This window comes from Meleagris gallopavo, chromosome 5 (genome assembly GCF_000146605.3).
Source record: "Meleagris gallopavo isolate NT-WF06-2002-E0010 breed Aviagen turkey brand Nicholas breeding stock chromosome 5, Turkey_5.1, whole genome shotgun sequence".
Taxonomy (NCBI): Eukaryota; Metazoa; Chordata; class Aves; order Galliformes; family Phasianidae; genus Meleagris; species Meleagris gallopavo.
In genome coordinates this window covers 11,497,377-11,519,772 of record NC_015015.2, presented here as the reverse complement: position 1 = coordinate 11,519,772, position 22,396 = coordinate 11,497,377, and the positions used below count along the sequence as shown (strand labels likewise).

The window sequence follows — 22,396 nt, the reverse complement described above, 5'->3', positions numbered from 1 at the left end:
TCATCTGCCTCACATTTGCAGGATATTTGAATTTTCACCGGAGGAAATGACTGCCTTAGATTCCTCTACATTTTCCTCCCACCCCAATTCTTTTGCAAAAATATTTCTTTAAAAGATTTCAGATTTAATCTGAGGGGAGATTAAACATTGACATGAAATCACACTTCACCGTGCAGGATTATTCACCAGCCACAAACAAGGCAAGACTTAACATCCCAGAGCCAAGGAGCTGCTCTGGGAAATCAAAAGGAAAACAGATGTTCTGAGGAACAAATTTGAGATGCTGAAGTGAAGCCAGATCTTCTACTCCTTCAAACAGAATTATCAGTAAATATGTACAATATGAGAAAAACAAAATTCAACCTGTGAGCTTGAACTAAAACCAATGTTAAGATTTCTCAGAGGCTTCCAATGGGATTTGGACCTGGTTTGAAAAGCTAGAAAGGAATGAATATACCAAAGGTCAAGAGCAGATTTCCATTTTACTCATGAACATGAATGACTCGGCATCTTTCACAGCTAATACACTGTTTCAGCATATTGGATCTGCCATATGTCAGTGCTTTACTTTCCAGTAGAGTTCCTGGAAACTTCAGTCAGTGACCTGGACTTCTTTGGGTTTAATGCTGCTCATCTACACAAAGCAAAAAAATAACTTTGGCTCTCATCAAACAAGGAAACAAGCCAGATTCCTTGGACTGGGGGACACAGAAGCAGCAAGAAACACAGCTTCATATGAAGAGCATCTGATGCCCTAAAGGCTTCTTGTCTAAAAATCACAGATTTGCACAGTACTTTAGCTTTTGATTCACAGGCACAACTTGCATAGTTCTTTTCCTTTCATGCTACTAAGGATATAGATTTCAAAATCACCATACAATCTTGACTTCTCTCCCAGCAGGAAAAGCAGCAAAACAGCCAGCAAACAAATAGAGCTTTGGCTCAAGTGAGAATTCACCTTTGCCAATTCTCTTGGGTTTTGTTCTCTCTATAATATCCATCATCTCCTTTTTTTCCTTTTTGTTTCCTTGACAGAGTAGTTTGGCTAATTTGAAGATAGAGTTAAATGTAATTAACTGCCCCCCTTAACAACAGCGTGCCAGTTTAATTGGTATGGCTCCCTGTAGGGAAGGCATTTAATTAGAATGATTGAATCCCTGTGACGAAACCACTGTCAGTGGCAAACTAAAAATCTCTTGCTCAGCATTTCCACAGTTTTAGTTTTATTTTCTCCCTCAGTTAAATGCTCTTTATCCCACCAGGGACAAGAGAAAGTCATTCCCCTGGGCTTTAAGCACTGCAGAAAGTCTGGGTACACATTAAAGCCAGTGGTAAAAGTCAGAAAGGAGAGTGAATTGTCCAGACAATCAGATGCCAAACCCCCAGACTGAACTAGACTCAGCTAAAATCTGAGTTTGTCAGAAAAATCTGGTTCCAATTGTGGGTACCCTGTTCTGCTGAAAACTCTGCCATGTGTGCAGAGCCTCAGTCCCATTCAAGAGGGCTTTTAATGTTGGATAACTAAGTGGTGAAGCAGAGGCACCATTTAAATGTCATTTATGTATCGTATGTTAGAGAAGAAATACTTCAGTACAGTTTTAACTCTATCTCCTGCATTTTCAGAAGCCATGGGTCTGACTGTAAGTTCTCAGTGCTGTAGGTTCCCCTTTACCATTAATACTTCTATACATTCAAGCATCAGCTGAAAAAAACAGTCCACTGCATTCACAGCAAGCACAGTCCTGAAAGCCTCTTTCTTATGTAGAAAAAAATTAGAAAGTGGGGTATTACAGAAGATGGCCAAGAAAAACAGCAGTATTTGCTCAACTACTAGGGCAACACAGGCACCACAGCAGTATATCTGATTTCCTTCTTTCACACATTGCTCCTCAGAAAAGCTCTTCTTCAAGTTTTAGCTTAAAAAACAACAACAACAACAAAACCAACAACAAAGAGCAGGTCTGGAGAATGCACACTGGGAATACCAGAGGCCAGACCAGAATGCTGCCATTCAGCTTAGGTCCCATGGGACCAGTGATACCTCTACAGTCTACAGAAGACTCAGATCCCCGCTGTTGTTATTTTTGTAACAGTGCAGAAGAAAATCATCCAAAGGTGAGATTCCACTCTGTGAGACATCATCCATGCAAAACTGCAAGTATTGCTACCCTAAAAACTGTCTAATCAGTGGTTCACTGTTTGAGCCCTAAAAGTTAAATTCCTACCTGTAAAACTAGAAATAGACACTACACCTCCCATTTCCACTCCAAGGGCCAAATATCTATAGCAGGGCTATTTTTGTCTTTTTATCTATTAGAAACAGATAAAGCCCTTTCTTCTTTTAAATGCTTTGAAGTAGGTTTTTCCAAAATGCTGCAGCATTACTAGGAATATGAATAGGGCACATTTTTTCGCTTATGTAAAAATTTATCTGAGGCATAATGGAAGAAATTGGAAACCACTCAAAACCCCTGTAGAGAGAGACAAAGTAATTATAAAACTAAGGATGCAGTGTGTGCACACTGCTGACGCAGTACTATTAGCAAAGAGAACGCATTATTAAAAAACGGATCAGACTCAGAGCCATATGTGCTAGTCAACAGACAGACACTGTAAATGATTGTGTCTGCCTAACCATGGGTCTACTTCAGTGACTAGATTGCACTCTTTACTCAAGCAAGCCATTTTCATGGTACTACCTTCAAACAGCATTTTGATTCAAGAAGGCTACAGAAAAAAATTGCTTACTGTATACCATGAACTCAACTGCGGTTCCTCCCAAGGTTCCTCCCAGGTGACAACAAATTCTATATTCTCCAAACCCACAGATTTCTGATGGATGCAGCAGAAGAATATACAGGCTATTTTTTTTATCTGGGTCTTCTCAGTGGGCTCTGGTTACGTAACACTAAAGTTGACAGGATGCCCAAGCATGACCCACCCAACACTTTTCTCTCTGTGCTTTAAGAAGTGAGAGCCCCATCTTACTGGAAGAACTCCTGGTCCGAGATGGTGCTTGTGTGCAAGATGTTGTTGAGCCCTGCATGTGCAGAATCACTTGAGCCATTCATTTCTCCATCCTTCCCCTGCTTGGAGGCACTGAGCCGGAAGAGGCTGGAGCAACGCAGGGCAAGTTCCAGAGCATCCAGCCAGCATCGGCCTGTGAAAATAAGGGACATTGTTGAATCACAGAATCATAGAATCGTAGAATCATAGAGTGGTCTGGGGGTCTGGGTTGAAAAGGACCTCAATGACCATCTAGTTTCAACCCCCCTGCTATGTGCAGGGTCACCAACCACCAGACCAGGTTGCCCAGAGCCACATCCAGCCTGGCCTTGAATGCCTCCAGGGATGGGGCATCCACAGCCTCCTTGGGCAACCTGTTCCAGTGTGTCACCACCCTCTGTGTGAAAAACTTCCTTCTAAGATCTAACCTAAACCTCCTCTGTCTCAGTTTAAAACCATTCCCCGTGTTCCATTAAGGACAGGAGAGTAATTAAGGACAGGAGAGTAATTAAGACAACTCATACATTGCTTCAAAAGCTTCTTACCTGGGAGCAAAGCTTATTATAACTCAGGAATTCACTGTGTACAATAACCTATGTTACATTTTTCATTTCCTTAATCCCCTGGCTATCTTGTCCTCCTCCCCAGTGTGTAAGCACTGAACTAGAAGTCGACTTGCAGGTTGCACACTGGGTGTAGTGTTCTAACAGTAAACACTCCAAAGAAGAACCAGGAAGATCAATACTGCCAGAGTGATTAACAGTGGGGGAAATCGCTTGTCAGGCTGTTTATTTTTCCCAGTCCCTCAGACAATCAGGATGGAGCATCAGTTTTCTTACCATGCTCTAAAAACTCTGTAACCGAAGGGCCTACTTTACAAATACAAGAAACTGTAAGTTTGGTGCAAAGATGAGAGAAACAACGTGCAGCCTTACTGGATTTTCTTAAGGCCTGCACAGAAACCACAGACAGGAAGCCAAACTGAACCTTGGCTCCTTTTCCAATGATCCACGCAAATTCACAAAGCAGTGTGGTAGTGCTAAACATCACAGTGCTGGAGCCTTTGTATTCCTGAACGCACCTGAAAACAGCCTGCTTCTTTAATGTGGCCAAGGCACCTGCAAATTGGCTGAACATTCAAGAACTGAGGTATCTAGGGAGTTATCTTCTAATTTCTAGCATGTAAAACAGAGCTCTTGATTACATTCCTCAAAATACATTTTGCAATAATTACAAGTGTTCTTGAGAGGCAGGGAGGAAAACAAAGGGATTTTTGCTCTAGCAACAGCAGGTGCTACAAACTGGTTTCTCCTGGACTGTATCCACCTGGAGGTTCCATTTGGGAAATGTTTCCATTCCATTTGGTTCCACCACACACTCAGCATCACGCATATGCATTAATCTCACTGGGATCCAGCTGATCTCTTGGGCAGAATTCCTATCAACTTCAATGTGACTGAAATTTGGCTCTACAAGATCAATGAGAGCTTTAAAAGAAATAGCTCATATATATAAGGAAATGTTTAAAACTTGAGTAGCTTTTAGAGCTTACTTTGGTACAAAGCTACAAACCAAAAAGAGAGTAAAAACTCCAGAATTTTGCAGAATTCCATTTGAATATTGAGCCCCAAACACCACAGAGCTCAGCCGTTCATTCCAATTTCAACCCCTAAATTCCTTTGTATCAGCTTATGATTTAATAATAAAACCATACATAATGGTAAATTAAAGATTAGGAATGTTGAATTAGAAATCGATTTCACACTATTTTGTATTTAAAAAATATTCTTGCACAAAGGCTTTACATGCAGAGATTTATTCTCTTCTTGCTGTGTGGAGGATTTGCATGGATAACCCATTAGAGTCAATGGCTGTGCTGAGAACAAATCTACTCTCTCCTACACACCCCTGCTCCTGCTAACCCATCAAGATGGAAACTTGTTTCAGGTTACCCCGTACAAGTGAGTATGCTGCTACCTGTGCTCATCTTCTTTGACTTTCCTCTCTCCTTAACTTTTCTTTTCCTGTCCATGCAGAGTGATGACTGCACCATTTGGAAACACTGCAAATGTCAAGATATTTTTATGTCCAATGGGCTTGCAGAGATAGATGCTTTGATAAGGAGCTTGATTTGCAGCAGTAAGGGAGGTCAGCTTCTCAGCTCTCTGCAGCACAGTTGCACAGACATTCTCTTGTGACAAACACAACAATGCACTGGCTATGTTTATGCTTTCTAACAGGGGTGACAAGAATGCCCCAAGTCTCCTCCAAGAAGGACCCGACCATCTCCCATACTGCGCCCCTGCAGCCCGACCCTCCCTGAGGCTGGAGGCACAGCTGGCCACCCTGCACTGCCACTGCCATAGGCATTCACTGGTACCAACACATGCTATGAGTGTCCACCACATTGCCAGAAGAAATCATTACATGACATCTTTAAGTTTTATATTATTTTAGATGAATCCCAGGAAGTGGTTATGAGTAACTTGCATTTTGGAAGCCGTATTCAAAGAGTTTAAATTTAAAAATAATAACAATTAAATTGTTTAATTTAATATTCCAGTGCAGTGACACAAAGCTCTAGAGGAACGGTAAATTGTAAGAATGCACCGTGCGTTAGCGCTCAGCGTTACTTCTGCCCTCCAGCACATGGAAACTGTCAGAGCCTGCCCTTGTATTCACTTCTAACAGAAAGCAAATTCAAGCAATGCACAGAAATCCCAAGCTAAGATTTCAGCCATCAGGTGGTGCTATGAATCTAAACAAACACACACGCACACACATACACGCACACACACAAAGACGTAGGATTTCCTCTGCACATAAAAAGGTTAAATTTTCTGCAAGTCAACAGTGCATTAATTTTACAATTAATTTTACAGTACAATGCTGTAAAATCATACCCTCTAAGTTTCGGGGACTGTGCACAAGATAAACCTGTTTCATTGCTACAGGCCTACATGAAATATTTTACATTTGAGTGATCTTGCTATTGAGTAACATTCATCTTTATTGTGAAAATTGCATGAAAAATCTATCATCTGGATTGCTTAATTGCTTACAGGAGGTGTCAACTCCCTCCCTCAGGAAGTGCAGAAGGAAAAAAAACCATGTGGTCACAATAATTAAATGGTCATCCACAGCCATGGTAGTCTGCATGAAGCCTTCACAGACTTTACTTTTCACATTTTCTAATTCTGAATGGTTGACTCAAGACATATATGCTTTTTGTATGCGAGGTGCTTGGATCAGAGAAGGATGCAAAAGGTTCCATTAGAGGGGAATGGCAGCCCAATATGATCCATAAAAAGGAAGCAAAACAGAAGTGCAGAGGAGTTACAATGATAGCCTTTCATCCAAAGCTAACAGTTCTCAGTGAGAGAAACAACAGACAGAAAAGACATCCCAGCTAGAGAAGGCTCCCTTCTCTGAAGAACAAAGTCAGTCCCAGTCAGGTCGCTCACACTGGCAGCAAGAACAAGGAAGACACCCATCTTTCAGCACCTGAACTGCTCGGGTGGTTGGGTTGCCTGCTACCCTTGGTTCCCTCCAGGAGCAGTGGGAGAAGAGTGATCCCTTGAACATGGCTGTTCCTCAAGGGCCAAAAGCAGTTATCTGTATTACTAGAGCACTTGCATTAGCTTGGGTTCCTGTCCTTTTCTGGAGCAGCTGCTCTCCTTGCACTGACCATTGGTTTGAGTTTCCATTCCCCTACATCACTTCAGCAAATGAGGATCATTTGGCACGTGGCATCATTCAGTTTTTTTCTTTGATACATGTGCCTACAGCCATGACTGACAATTTCAAGAAGGAAATTCTTTGCAAAATCTGCTAAACACAGCTGGGTTCAAAAGTTCCTTCCTCCTTGAAAGGTTTTGAAAAAAAGCTAATAAAGGATGTGTAATGCTGTGACTTCTCAAAACCAAAGCTGAACATACATCTCTGTTTTGAAATCTTCAGGCCTTATGGTGCAGCAGCCTGGAAAAGCACCCTGCAGTCCTCTGAGATGATTCGTGCAGTCCAGCTGAACAGACAAGAAGCACTGCTTCTCCTTGCAGGACACCTTCTGTATCCACAGGGCACTGCTGGCAGAGTGCAGAAAGCTAGAGGCTGCTAGGCTGAACAGGAGATGTGCTTGCACCAACTCTTTTTCTTCTTGGACAAAAGGAACTACTCAAACCAAGTGACAAGAAACACTTCTCCCCCTGGGAGAAAACAATGGTTGCTTATGCTGCTACACAAGTTTCAGTTCAAGGAATACCTTCAGTATTTCCTAGCCTTTAAACAGATCTTAAATTACAACAACCATCCTACAGAAAGACAACTACAACAACGAAACAGACAAAACAAAGCTCTTCAGTTCTCAACATTCCATTTAGAACAACTCTGAATTTGATGGGCCAGATCTATCTGCCACATTTTGCAGCAGCAGATCACAGAGGAGCCAGCCAATGTTCCCTCAGCACTCATCAATAACACAGATCTGCTCGAGATGGAATCATATCATGGCACAGAGAAATCTCAATCTAGGACTAAGCTTTTTTTCCTTTGCATTTTTGTAGCTAGAGAACTAGCTGAGATGAATTTCTTGCCAATTAAGACTTCAAAAGCCTCACACCTAGTAACCATACATTCTTCCAGACAGGCATCACTAAGGGATGATCATTCCTCTTGAATTATTAAAGTCATCCAGTTTTTGGCCTCGTGCCTCACACCCACAAGATAAATGCTTTTCAAAATCAACCTGAAGTAGACTGCCACCTGGAAATGATGAATACTTGCTCAAGTGCACACAAATCACGGATGCTGAGGAAGACACAGATTTGGTTCAGTCAGTGAACATTAAGGTCACAGTGTTCAGCTGACTGCTTCTTATTTTGTGGTATCACTTGGGTGCCTATGTATATGATTTCTTGCACTCTGGCTGTCAAGATGCACGGATGTGATTCCTCAGTTAGCTGCAGGTGCAATGTATGCACCAAGCTAAACAAAGTCAAGTTGCAAATGCCTGGATTTTCAAGTGCTGTGAAAAATCTAAGGAATATGAAGGACAGACATAAAGCTATAAAAGCAATTTCTAATTTTTTCCACCACTCCCAGAGTCCAGTGGTATATTTCACTGTGGAGATGATTTCAAATTGCAATCTTCCTCTTGGTTCATTGCTTCTATGCATGACCCTTATTTTAATAATGTAATTTAATCCCCAGATCAGAGCACCCATTTTGGAAGAAGGGCCGAGTGCCTAGCAAAATCTAAAGAAATAATGACACCACAAGTCAGAGAATCAGGTTTTACACACAGCTCTACCCACACAACGCTAACCAAAATTTGCCTGGAGGAAGGGACAGACATAAGCAATGAAATACAAGTGTAGTTTACAATTTCAGTCTTCAGTCTTTAACCCTTGGTAGCCTGCCACTTTGAGCTTCCCCAGTAACCCTTTCAGTAGCAGTGCCTATGGCAAGGTGGAGATCTCAGATATAAGATACATACAACCAGGTAACTCAAACTGCTTGGGAGCTGCAGGGCATTGATTTGGGGATCTCAGGAACAGTCTCAGAATGGTCTGAGCAGGAAGCTCGGAACATGTTTCAATTACTAATTCTAAATGGCTTATCAGCATAAGCCTGAAATGAATACATAGTCACTGGTTTGGAAAAAGCATTTTCCTTTTCTGAAACTGCTAAGAAAGCAAGACCCTGCGTTTGTACAGGTTGGGCTTTGCAGGCTGATTTGACCTTCCAGATGTCTTTAAAACACATCACAAAGCAGACTGCTGCTGGCGTCTGTGAATGTGAAATTTAGTGTAGCTTGGCGGTAGTTCTGCAGGCTGTGCAGAAGTCAGGACCTTAAATCCTACCAGCATTCTCTCACAGATGGTACAGCAGAGGGGAAAAAAGGGATTCTGAAACGCTGAGAGAAAAAAGTAGGCCATGTAGCTGCTGATCATGGTACAGTTGTCTGGATAGCAGAACTGTACATATAACATATGTTGTAACTCAATATTCCCCAGCAAGTCAGAGGCTTACAAGAATTACTGTTAAATTCACCAAATGCTCTGCCGTTCATTTTCTGCTATTAACATGGGAGGGTGGATTAAAAAGAATATGGTCACAGCACCTCCTCAGAGATGCCATAGATTCAAACAACATGGAGGAAATTGCTAACCGGACCATCCTACTTTAGAAAAACAGCAAAGAAAATGAAAATGATGCTACATCCTAAGGTGACTTTACTTTGACCTGCCTGGTCCCTGCCTGTTTCTTAAGAATGCTGTCCAACATTTTAGCTTTAGAAATACATTCCAGTAAGTGACTATTTTAAGCTCTTATGACACCAGAGTCATAATAATTCACTGGGCAGAAAATTTCCCACAAGGCCTCTAAATATTTAAAATTCTCATGCACCTGACATGGCCCCTTTTGTGGTTTTCCAGAATTACAGTATATAACCTGAGTGAAGAGATCACAGCTAGCTAAGTCTTACTGCTGATGATCTCTTGGGGCACTCATGGGCAAGGGTAATCAGAACAAATCTAAAGCTATTCTACTATTTTAAGGCCTATGATAGTCATCATAGAAAAGAGAGTGTAGAAGCTCAGCCACAGGTCTCTTTGCCAGGCCTTAACATTTAATCATTAGATTTTCACTAGAATGAAGTTTCCATTTAGAAGATAACAGAAATGACACAAGAAAAGGACATTATCAGACAGCAATTTGTCTTGAATGTATACAACGACCACTTTGTTCCCTCTGAGCATTTTCCAATTAAGTTGACTGAAAGACAAGTCAGATGGATCTCAAAATAATTACAAAATCTGGATTGTCAGACAGTGAAGTATTCAGTTACCTAAGAACTCTGCAGGACTGTTCTGTTTATTTCTTCTGCAGGTCATCCATCTAGCTAGAGTTTGAAATGCCTGTAGCTTAACAGCTCTGCCTCAAAGGCATTTTTTCCCAAAAGACTATGTATCAATCTATTCCTGTCAAGATGGGTGAAATTTGGAGCCATGTAAAATCCTGCATCCCTTTACACAAATACGCTGTACTGTCCCATAAGTTACAAAAGAGTAGAAAAGAATAAACGTGCTTCTACAGTTCTCTACAAGTTCCACTTATTTTCTTATCATTTCACTGTATTGGCAACTCTAAGCAGCCTTCACTATTGAGACGGTATACCTCATGATGAATACAGCAGCAGGAAAAACAGCATGCCAAGTACATAATGGAAGAAGCCTTCCTCCTATTCTAAGTGCCATGTCAGAGCTGCATTTGGCATCTTCAGTGTCCCATTTTTAGTATTTAGGAGTACATGAAACTTATTCACCAGAAGCATGCTGTTTCTCCACAAACAATTTTTGTGTCCTTGAAGTCAGTCTAGATGAAATCTGATCGAGCACATGAACTGCATGGGCATCCTTTCTGTGAGAGGCAACAAAGGTCCATGAAACAGTCTCGGTTAATCTGCTATGCCAAAGAAACTACTGCAGTCTGAAGGTTAAATGGAATGAAAACATGATTTTAATCACTTGATCTACTTATAAATCACTGATATTTTAGGTTGCTAAAGTCATTTAGAGAGATTTTCACATAGCAAGCTGGCATGCTTATTGTATATTGACCTAAAATTACCTTCCACAATTTTATGAATTCCCAGAACATTTTTTTACATGAGGTTTCACAAGGTTCCATCTGGACCTGCTACAACATAAAAGCTGATACAGCACGTTTACAGGAGAATTCTGGTGGTTGAGAAGCATCTATCCACACTTTTTCCATATTGCTATGTTATTTTCCTCCTACCTATAGGTCCCTACCCATTTGATGACTTAGGCAGACAACCCTCTAAATTCTCTGTTCAACTGATGAAGCAGATAAGCCTCCTCTCATTCCAATTTCAGGATCAGCTTCTTTCATCCTCTAGTGTTTACTGATGTAAAGATTTTATCTCAGCTACAAGCCTAGGTCCTTCCATACACATGTATACAGAAAGGCGTCTTTTCATAAAGAATACGAAATGTACCTGTAGTCTGCCTGACTTATTTTAACCCATGCTAATGAATGTCATCTCAAACTGAGTGACCTGTTACTTATCCCTTTAAGATTTACTTATTTGTTTGTTTGTTTGTTTGTTTGTTTGCATCAACGAATTTTCTTCTACAGACTTGAAATAATTGGAGAAACCAAATGAAGACTCAAACTTACCATCTGATTCAGAGGCTGCTCTGAAAATCAAGTAGCTGCTGGGAAGAGGCTGAGTGATGGAACCAACGTTTTCTCCCTTCGGGCCCTGGAAATGCATACACACAAAAAAAAGTAAGGCACTGAAGATGCAGTGACTATTCAGTGTCTTTCTACTCTTCTTTCTACTCTTCCTAGGCAGTGTATGTATGTATGTGATAAGAAAGGAGGAAAGAAGCAGATGGAGTAATTTAGAGACATTCGTTAGTAATCATGACATTGCTGCTGTGGTTCCAAAGCATTAATAAGCCCTGACGTAAATTGGACTCGGCCTAACCCATGCTCAGCTACAAAACTGCCCTATTTATTCACATCCTCAGAAACGGAGGAATCTTATTCCTATAGCTTGGAAAAAAATAAAAAGAAAACATACAACCAACAACCGCAACAACAACAAAAACCACAGAAGAATCAGCCAAGTATTTGCTATTATCCATCTTTGTGTAACACCTGAATTTTTCCATGCAGCAACACCAATCTGATACGCTAGAGATTAAATACCCTTTATGTGTCACTATAAAAGCTGCAGAGCTTGCACTTCTGCTGTGAGCATCTCTAGCAGAGAGGCAATGGCAGATCTTCTGGAAGAAAGGAAGGAAGGAAAGGTAAAACCCCGTCTTGCAAACCCTGTCTGTGGGGACCAAGCCATGTTGCAGGAAAGGAGATGGCAGGGAAGATTACACGCTGAGGATCAAAGGTTTCCCAGCACGGACATGTTGATGGGATGCAACTCTTCACCTCTACATCCATAAATGTTGAGAACCTTTATACTGGGGTGCCTGGGGGCATAGCTGCCTCAGAGAGACTGGGAACAAAACCTGGTTTTGCTTGCTTATTTTGCCTTTACTTTAGAAGATGTAGCAAAAAGATGATTGTGTCTTGTAAACATCCAGCCACAACACAACACTGTCTAAAATGATTCACATGGAGGCACAACCCATCCTGGATTAAAGCACTTAGGTGAACAGTAAAAAATCTTGATTTTTTTCTTTTTCATCTCTTCTTGAGCTCCAGAAACTCTGAAGAAAAAGCTTTTCCTCTACCCAGTTGAGATGAGCTTCATAGTCTGTATTGTATGTGCTTTAAGTCACAACTTGCTTGAAATAAATGTGCATCCTACCTCCACCTTTGCATTTCTGAAGTCACTCACACTTCTTCAATTCCTCCTCTTCCTCATCTTGCAACGGACAACATGAAAGCAGATCAAATATGCCAATATCAAAAGTACATGCAGAGCAGAAAAACAATACTCGTATATCTACTATGCCAACTGCAGTGTGGAACAAGCAGTTTTCTCCAGGAATGCTCCAATACAGATTTTCTTTAGTTTCCAGAGAACACCACATGCAATGCTTAAAATCTATAGGGAAACATCTGCAATTTGAGTATGGTCCTCCCTTGCATAGTCCTTTGCAGTGCCCAATCCCACTCTTGGAGAGAAGTCTGCAAACAGTGAACTGTGTCTGTTACTGAAGACTGCTTCTGGTGTCTGGTAGTTAAATTGTGGTTTTATCTGGATGTCTCTTTTTAAGTCTCACCCAGAGAGACAAACTTCGGAAAATATAAGGAGTGCATGCATAGGACAAGCATCAAATTGTGTCTGTGTCTATGTCACAAACTTGCAGAGCAGAGAAGACCGCAACCTCCAGTCTCTATATCTGCAGGGTTCTTCTGCTGCCAGGAAAAACTGGGACCTTTGTTACTTGCTTCTTTTTCCTTTCTTCCCTCCCACAAGACAATCAGGGTTCACAAAATTAAGTGTTTACGGGCTTAACAGTCAGGGCTGGCAAAGCTGGGACTTGATTAGTGATCCAGAGCAGAACAGCTCAAGACATTACCAGTGAAATTAATGTAATCAGGCAGCATTCCCAATGGCATTTTTCCTTTCACTAGCTTTCAGCTGGGCAAGACATTCAAGAATTGTTGGTAACACCATTACTTGTGTTTTCGGATCAGAGACTGACATTTGTTCTGTTGAAGGAAAATCCCTACAACCAAAAAGTAGTGATACAGAGAGCCAACACTAGGCGGACTGTCATGAAAGGATGGGTCAAAACAAGGTTTTAACAGACATTTAGACACGTAGATTAACGCAAGGAGTGGCTAAGTCACTTTGTCAAGGAAATGTATTCAGTGGTAACGTGTGCTTATGCGCAGAAGGGGCTGTTTCCCACAGGAAAGGAGAAGAAGAAAGGTCATAAAAATAAAGTCAGTGTTTCCACAAAGTAAACTAGGTTTTGTATCTGCACAGCAGAGATAACGGCACTTTCAGTCTCTCAGCCTTTGAGCACTTACTTGTCTAGAGTTTAAGACCTCCAAGACAATGACCATCCCTCACTAAAAATGACTGTTATCTGCTGTTCTGAGACCTGGAGCTCAGCTGCAGCCTATAGACAATACAGCTAAAAAAGGGCTATCTTCCGTCCATTCCTGTTATTACATTTGATTTGAGACTCAAAGGCATTGACAAACAGGGTGTGTCCAGGCTTTGAAAAATGGAATGGATTTGCTGGTTTACATAGTGTGCCAAGACAGCTAGTCTTGGAAAGTCATAAAGCAAAGAGTAAAAGTGAGGGGAAAATCCCTGTATTAAAAGTGCTGTTGATAATTACTAAAAGACAAAGATAAAATTAGTGTCATATTATGGAGGACAATAAACAACAGCAAAAGAAGTAGCACAAGCCCACTACTAGGACTTCTTTCTTTAAAGAAATGACTCAAAACTCTTAAAATCAACAAATGTCAAGTTATATATATTCCCAGGTCTGATTCCAACTCATTTACCACTTCAAAAATTTGCCAGAAGAACATGAAGTCTATTAAAGCCTTCCCACACGACGTTCAGCTAACTCGTGTGTAAGCTCAAGGGGACATACAGACTATTCTGAGGCATTTATTTGGGACTGCTGGGCAAAACCTTCCAGCTGATAGCTGTACACTGCCTTTGCAAAGAAAGAGAACAGATGCCCACACCCTCGTGTTAATTACTAAATTGGCAATCCAGAAATCAGAAAGCTTTATAGGAAAAGAAGTTTCCTTATGCATATAGCTGCCAGCTATAAGATAGTTTTACATCTTACCTACCTACCATGTGAAAGACATCCCAAAATTTCATCTTGCTCTAACTGTAGTTAAATGATTGCACATCAAACTTAATTGGTTAGCACAATCATAAACACCTAGGGCAGCGCTTGAACCAAGAATCTGTTCCAGGGCTGAACTTTGCCACTGGGTCCAAACATCTGCAGAGCAGCCAGGATAACATTTCCAAAGGTGCTCATCAAGGGAGCTGAGTCCAATAATGAAAATCTAAACTGGATCATCAACAGTAGTCTGAAAAATCCTTGCAAATTTTACAAGCCAGTTCAGCCAAAATCAAAAGTTGTTTAGCCAGACCTTATTTCTGTGATGATGGGCATTATCTTCCATTTCTTGTTTAAGCTCAGGCTTACCTTTATTTCAGGACAAATAGGCTTTCTTTGCAAAGTTACACACAGACAATTTAGAATAGCCAATTCTGCTCCAGCTGAATTAAAAGAGGGTTGTGAAATGACGTAAAACTGTATTTTAGCAATGTCAGCTGTAAACTGCTGCCAGAGTGCAAAGAGCTTATTTGACACCGAGCAATTCACCAGTGGATTCCTTGATTTGTATTTTGGTGTTCAGCTTGTGGCTGAAAGCACCTATCACTCTTAACAGTTCCAGCTGAATTCGGGTTTCAGGAACTATCCTCAAATGCAGCATTCCAAATACGTCTCCAGTGACTTAGAATATTACTTTGACTTTAAAACTCAAATCTCTTGGGCTTCCTCTTGTACACAAACATTTTTTCAGAAATATATTCCCTTCATATTTAATATATGAATTCCTATTTCCATTTTTCTCAAGAGACACAAGAATTAGATACTCATACACTCAAATACACTTATATAATGATAAAAACTCTGATTCTTTTTGGATGGTTTATACCAAGAGAAGGGCATTCTGGCATAACATGACACTTCAGATCTGTCAGCGACATTACTTTTCACTGTTTGACTGTGCTCTTGATCTTGCTTCTTCACTATCTCTCCTGACTGTGCTTTTCAGAAGAATTCAGTTGACCTGTCATGTCACAAGGAATTTATTTGTTGATGGACAGCAAATGATTGACAGCCATCTTGGGCACATGCTCTATATAAAAAAGCAACAAAACTCACACAGTTCAAGAAGGTTGTGATAAAACCTTTACAACATAGTGCAAAACCAACCTGGATACAAACTGGAGCTGGTCTACCATCAGAAAACAGCACCTTTTACCCCTGCTTGATGAGATCCATTTTAACTCTTTCTTCTAACCTTAATAAAAATTCCAAGCCATGATATACTGTATAGCTGTGTTTAAAACAGATTAACTGGACGGATGAGCTCCATCTGTTCTCACAGGGTTTCCCCCCAGTTTTGTTAGGCATTCTGTTAGGCACTCTTGCATGAACCTTTCCAAGTAGACTTATTTTGCTTACCACCCTGCAGCAAGGTAATAACTTGTAAGCCTTGTTTGCACTGGTGCACTCCTAAAAAATATATACTTTCAACAATTCTGTTGGGTCGCAATTTTTAGAAAGGAAAAAGAGTCCAAGATCAGTTGACTACCATCTCTTCAAGGTATCCAACAGATGCTGCTCTCAGTGCTTCTCAGAAGGTACTGGGGTTTTTCTCTTTGCTCCCAAGCATTCAATTTTATTTATTTATTTATTACTACCTATTCTTAAAGAAAAATAAAAGAAATGCAGTTTTTCAAAACTTGCAGGGAGTTACTTCAAGAGATGCATGAAACTGTCAATCTTCTGTATTACAGGGAGATCCGGAGGCCATTCTTGGAGCTGATAAGCACATAGGAAGATACTGCCTCAGCCTCAGGCTGAACAAGCACTCAAAACAAAAAAGAGAAAGTCTTCCTATTTCCTTTTCAAAGAAGAGAAAGCTAAGACCAGCTATTCGAAATTACGCTTTTGTCTAATGGCTGGGTCTTGAGCAGTCCACTGACTTCTACTGCAAACAAACCGAAATTCAGACATCAGAATTAAAAAATAAGCTGTGGTCAACAGCAATAATTTTTGTCACTTTACCAGCCTTGTTCCAGAGTTGTGCAAAGCCATACTGTACACCCTTGTCTTAGCGAAGTCAGTTATGTGGGTCTGTTACTCACTTTGCACTAGTGTGTTTCTCCGTTCCTCAATATATACATACATCTATTCACCAAGAATGATACACGTGTATAAATAATCACAATGTGCCGCATCCCTTTGATGTCATATTACAACCAAGCTTTAGTGTCCTTAATCTTATCATGCAATTTGCCATCACTAACAGCAACCAAGTAACTGAAAATCTAGACACTGTAAATGCTAGATAATGCTAGCTGATGCTCAGTAGACACGAGTACTCAGACTACACTGACTAACAGGAGGCTCTTCAGCTCATCGCAGTACTTACCTTTACAGCCCAGATTGACTGATCCAAAGGATGAAAAAGTTTAAAACAGAAGCCATCCTTTTTGGAGGGTCTCTCGATCAGCTCACAAGAATGGAGCAAGATTGTCCCAACCCACTGTCCGATCTTTGGCGTCTTATAAATCAGCAACACTCCAGGTTTCAGAACGCACCACAGCTTGGTCCAACTCTTCAGGGTCCCACGAATCTGCAGGGAGGCAGTGAGAGAACAAATTGTTGCACTTATGTTATTCCTTAAAATAAAAATGTTTATTCAGTATTTACAGTACACATTTCTCCCAAGCACACAGTATGATACATTTTGTTTGGAGATTACACTATCTGAACAGGCTTGGGGTTCTTATACCAAAATCCCAGACCATGCAAATCAGGCTACCAGTCTTTATATTTTGATTACTGGCTTGGTGTTTGCAGCTTGCTTCATTTTTCAGGCAACCAAACACTGCTGGCCCATGTAAGTGATTTGTTAATAATCGTGGAGGACGCGCCAATTAGGATACCACACAGAAATATATTATAGCCAGTCTAACTGGACTTAGAAGTCATTTTAATAATGTTCTGTGGAACAGAAACATTAACGGGTTTTGTCAAATACCCCTTTTTTTAAAGCTCCTTCTCCAGCTGGTTTACTTCTCTGTCAAGCTCAATGCATATTCTCTTTTGTATAGAAGACGTTGAATCTGATAGCATATATTTAAGATAAGAGCTTTAAGAATGGGGAGGTTTCTCACTAAGGTTATATTTTGCCTAAGGTCTTCTTGTCTTCAGCGTACATAGGCCAAACATCAAGTCTTACGTTTTGTGGATCAGGATCATTTGTTGCTAAGCCAGAAATCTCCATCCACAGCAACCACGCAACAGGTATTTTTTATTAAAAAAACAAAAACAAAACCACAACATTTATAACATTTATTTATCGACCTCACTGAACACTACAGAAATATTCTGTTGCATGTCCATTTTCTCACACAAACCACACACATCTCACTAGTCTGGCCTCTAACACTGACCATAGAATGACACTGGAGGCTTTTTGCACTATTCAAATGCAATTGTTTTGTTTTGTGATATTTCCAATTTACTTTATGTTTTAAAAGAGATGTTCAGAGATGTTTGAGGATTAAATTTTGCCATTATAGAAGGCAGAACCAATTGAGAAGACTAGATGGCCCTGAATGAGGAGAAAAACAGCAGTCAAAGATAGCATCTTGCAATGTGAATCCAGCTGTACTTTGCCACATACAAAGTTTCAGGACTTCAGTGAGAAAGTGTCACTAGCTGAGTTTTTGTACAAGGAGAAATTACAGTTGTGTTTGGGTCCAATATGTTTCACTCTCTGCTGTGGGAATATAAAATCCAACTGCCAAAAGAACAAGCTGTATCTGCCTGTTCTCTCTTCTGTACAAAAACACAGAGAGTGGTCAGCAGATTCTTTCAGAGAGGAAGAAAGAAAGAAACATCATCGCTTCCTTTTGTACTGTGCAGTTTTTGAGACCTTGTTCTGCTTAAAGACATGCAATAGACAGATGGAAAAAAAATTTCCCCAGTATCTTAGTTCAAGTTTACAGCAACATCAACTCAAAACTAGTCAGTCTTCCTACACTCAGTGCTTGTGCACAACTCTCAGACAGAGCGAGTATTTCTCATTATATTTTTCCTAGAGTCTCAGAACAATCTGTGTGAAATACCTTCAGCCAGTCTGCTGTGATCACTACACTGGGATCCTTCAGAGCACTGAAGAGTTGTTTGGTAGCTCTTTTCTTCTCCTGTCTGTAATTTTTTTTTTGGACCTGGTACAGAACAGAAAAAATAAATAAATACAGTGGCTGTAAGCACGACCTCTTTGGAGGAGGAAAAAGCATAATGCATTAAGGGCAGCTAAGTATAGTATAGCTAGAACTTGACTCAGCGCAGGTTCCCCAGAAATAAGCAAAGAGTGGAAAAAAAACATAATGAAAGAACAGATTCTTTCTTTGCTTATGAAGTTTCACTAAATGTAAACTGATTTTTCTACTTTTCGGAGAATGTAAGAAGGCTGAATACTCAGTTCTCCTCACCCCTCAAACTAAAGAGATTTAATCTAATTTCACCCAAATCAAATTATTTATACTTTTGGTTTGGGAGACAAACAAGTGTTCAAGAGATAATATGCTTAGTTTGCCTGGGCATGCCCCTCCTAACAAGACCAATGAAGCATTACAGCCCTCTTGATATGCCTTATGGCTCTGGAGCATAAGAACAGAGCAAGATAATTACACTGATTTATTCTGTTTGCAATATATAACCTAATCCTGTATAAAGCTCATCAATGCCTGTGGCATAGAATGACTCCTAAAAGAGTCAGAGGCTTTTTTGGGACTTGGGAAATGACTCAGAAGAATTCCCAGAGGTTTGTTTGAAAGGTACCACTTTTGTAAAAGAAAGTCAGCTGATGCTGACTTGGCTGCTTTGCACATACCTTCAGTGTTTCCTTTTTAGTGAATTTGGCTGTGGGAGACACACACTCTTTGTCAGATCCATTGCAAAACTTATATTCGATCTGAAAAAAAAGAGGAAAAGAGAAAATAGGAATGAAATGACACAAAGATGGTCATGCAGAGCTCTACTGAGGGTCATTTATACCTTCCAAGGATCCATGAAGGAGCTGACTGCAGACTTCAGCAGCAGAACTACAGATGGGCTCAGAAACAGCATATATGCAGTGTGCTCCAAATCTCCTCTTTATATTCATAGTTAGTTGGAAAATTTCCCATACTCTTCATATTTCTCCCAAGTAGGCATTAATCTTGGTAAGAACAAACCAAAACCCCTATTCTCAGTGATTAACACCTTGTCCATTCTTACAGCATTTCAATTACTGGGATAAAGAAGACACAAAAGCTAGTAGAAATCTTTCAGTACTAGACTTGATATTGCTAATTACATTGTCACAGCTGAAATATCCAGGAACACGAGTGGGCAAGAAATGACCTAATCACATTACAGATCATACAGACAATCATCATCATCTGGCCTTAAGAAGCCAGGCACAAAATTTATAGTCACTTCAGATCATGTTTGATACTGTCAGTGCTGTTTAAATTCATTTTCAGAGGCTGAAGACTGATCTCATGTTTGAGCTGATGGGCTGAAAAATGCTTTACTTTGTTAGACAGGGTCACAATATTACTGTTCCTAAAATAAAGTACACTTAGAAAGGGTAACTCATATAGGTACTGTCAGCAAATTGACTAAACCTGGAGAGTGCTAGTGGCACGAGAATTACAGCATGGTCCAGTCTCTGCTACTTCCTAAGTGACCTGAGGGAAGTTACTATCTGTCTCTGTACTTCTTTTTCTTCCAACCTTTCATGTGTCTGATGTATTCAGACTGTGATCTTTTGGGGTCAGACACTGTCTCTCCTATTATAAAATGGTTTTACAAAAAAATTCAGCTCTTAGTTGACTTGATTCAATGAGCTTGACAGCAAAATGATAAAATACATAAAATACAGTTCTCATCTACAAATTTACACATGGCTTAGATAAAAACACACAGACCAGATCACAGCAAACAGACCATCAGCTGTGCCTTGGAGACTGTGGCAGAAGCACAAAAGGGAGATGAGGATGCATCCTCAAATGAACATCTCTAGTGCAAAATTCTTTCTGGGTGATGCAGGGCTGGAAATTAAGGGTAGAAACCTCAGTTTGCAACAGAGCCAGGGTCACTATAGAACGTAGCACCCATTCTTACATACACACACCAGTCTTTCACTGAAAGCAAAACTACACGTGACACTTCAGAATACATAAAGGAAAGAAAACTCTGTGAAAGCGTAGAGACCAGTGAAACCTCCACTTTGACTGCCCAATCCAAGTCCACTTTGCAGTGGGCCCACCAAGGGAAAATACCAGCTCTGGGCTCCTGCAAAATACTCAATATTTGTCATTTTTGTCTCAGTAGAAATGTAAACCAGCTTTCTCTACCTGCAATACAGACTCATGCATCTTTCATATTTCTGCACATGGGACTTCAGTGCAGTGTAAAAGTTCAGAATCTGCAGTGGGAACCATTGCACAGATAAGACAGCAGAGCAGAGAATCGTGCCCACGGGGTCCTTGTCACATTTCAAAGGGCACTGGTAGACATTTGAGAGAGATGTTATTAGCTTTTCTTTATGAGGAAACATTTCTAAGTGCTTAAATGCCTCTGAGCAAGAATCTTCTGGAATGATTGAGAGATTATACTTTCATGGTTTGAGACGTGTCCTATGGAAGGGGTCAGAAGAATTCTCCCCCTTTCTCCCAATTAGCAGAGAGAACATCCTGTCCTTGAGATACAATCATGAGCCAACTGTTTATTGGTAATTTCACAGCCTCCAACCTGAGAGATCAGACACACAGAGAAACACTGTGTACCATTCCTCATCAACCAGCGTGAGAAGCATAATAAGCACAGATGTCTGTGTGATTCTAGGAAATGCTGCTCAGGTGTCTACAGAACATCAGGATACAAAGAATGCTTTGTGCTTAATTAATAAAAATCAGCTAAAGTCACTGGCTTTCTGAAGAATTACATGTAAGCACTTACTTAAAGGATAAAAATTTGACCCCTCACAGACTTGGCTTGAAGAAATCTTGAAGCTCAATTCAGAAAGGCTTCTGACAACTTCCATTAACCATGCCAACCTGAGCTCTAAACTTGCTGCTCATGGGCAGCCGACATTAACACAGAGGCACTGTCACAACTCTGCCAGCCTCACCAGCCTCCTCCTTGGAGTCTCTCTAGGTCAGGCTAAAATCAGAGTTAAACAACCACAGGACTTCAAAACCAGGGAGAGACAAAAGCAAAACAGAAAGACACTGATTCCATTCTTCAGGGCAGCTGGCTTGCAGCTCGGTGACCAGGGACACCACAAACCCAATGCTACCTGGGAGCTGCTGTGCATGCTGCAAAGCCCCAGTGCACAACAGCACGTGAAGGGAAAGTCTCTGTTTATGCCAGCACCTCTAGGAACTCAATAAATGCAATGAAACTTGTCTGAAGTAATCACAAATGAGTAATTGGTCACTTGGTCAAAGCAGCAGGATTTATAGCCCTGCAGGGGCTGCAATGGGCTCCTGAACAGCTGCATTGTTTCTTAGGGGCACTGCCACCCCCATGTCTGAGCCGTGCCCAGACGTGCTGAATTTGCTAACCTTGTCTGAAAATGAAAACCTGGCTACAGAAATGGTGCTTGTGAAGATGGGCTTAGGAATGGATGGGAGTAGCTTAAGTCTCTCACCGCTTGCAGAAGAATTTCTAGGCATAATTCTGTGCTGCCCTGCCCCCCAAATGCTGAAGAAAGCAGTGTGTGACAGATAGTGCAGCTCCCCAAGATTGTTATAACATGTCCAAGTTTTATGAAGGGAGAACAAATCTTACTGAAATCAAACCATGTAACTAGAAGGCAAGACAGAGCTTCCAGATGAGCTTGACTTGGGACTTCTGTTTTCAGAAACTTGATTGTTCCCCAGATACTTTTTTATTAGGCAAACTGGCTGCTTCTGCCTGCCAGCTTTGCTTCTTTTTCTGCTGACAGGGATTCGTGATCACAAATCCTAAACAATGCTTTGCGTGCAGGTGATCTCCAGTTCCACAGAGTGAAAAGCACTGCATCTCTGGCTTTGAAGTTC

General features: G+C 40.7%; 1 protein-coding gene across 2 annotated transcripts in view; it reads right to left on the bottom strand.

Annotated features, from left to right (window-relative positions):
* Positions 1 to 22,396, bottom strand: part of OSBPL5 (oxysterol binding protein like 5) — a 50,176-nt gene that overhangs the window by 15,658 nt on the left and 12,122 nt on the right. For both annotated transcript variants that reach the window (XM_010711054.3, XM_031553442.1), the window contains 5 exons: positions 19,198 to 19,278; positions 18,428 to 18,529; positions 16,723 to 16,926; positions 11,212 to 11,296; positions 2,989 to 3,160 (listed from right to left, as the gene is read on the bottom strand). In XM_010711054.3, the coding sequence (XP_010709356.1) occupies positions 2,989 to 3,160; positions 11,212 to 11,296; positions 16,723 to 16,926; positions 18,428 to 18,529; positions 19,198 to 19,278 (644 nt within the window). The remainder of the gene's footprint in view (positions 1 to 2,988; positions 3,161 to 11,211; positions 11,297 to 16,722; positions 16,927 to 18,427; positions 18,530 to 19,197; positions 19,279 to 22,396) is intronic.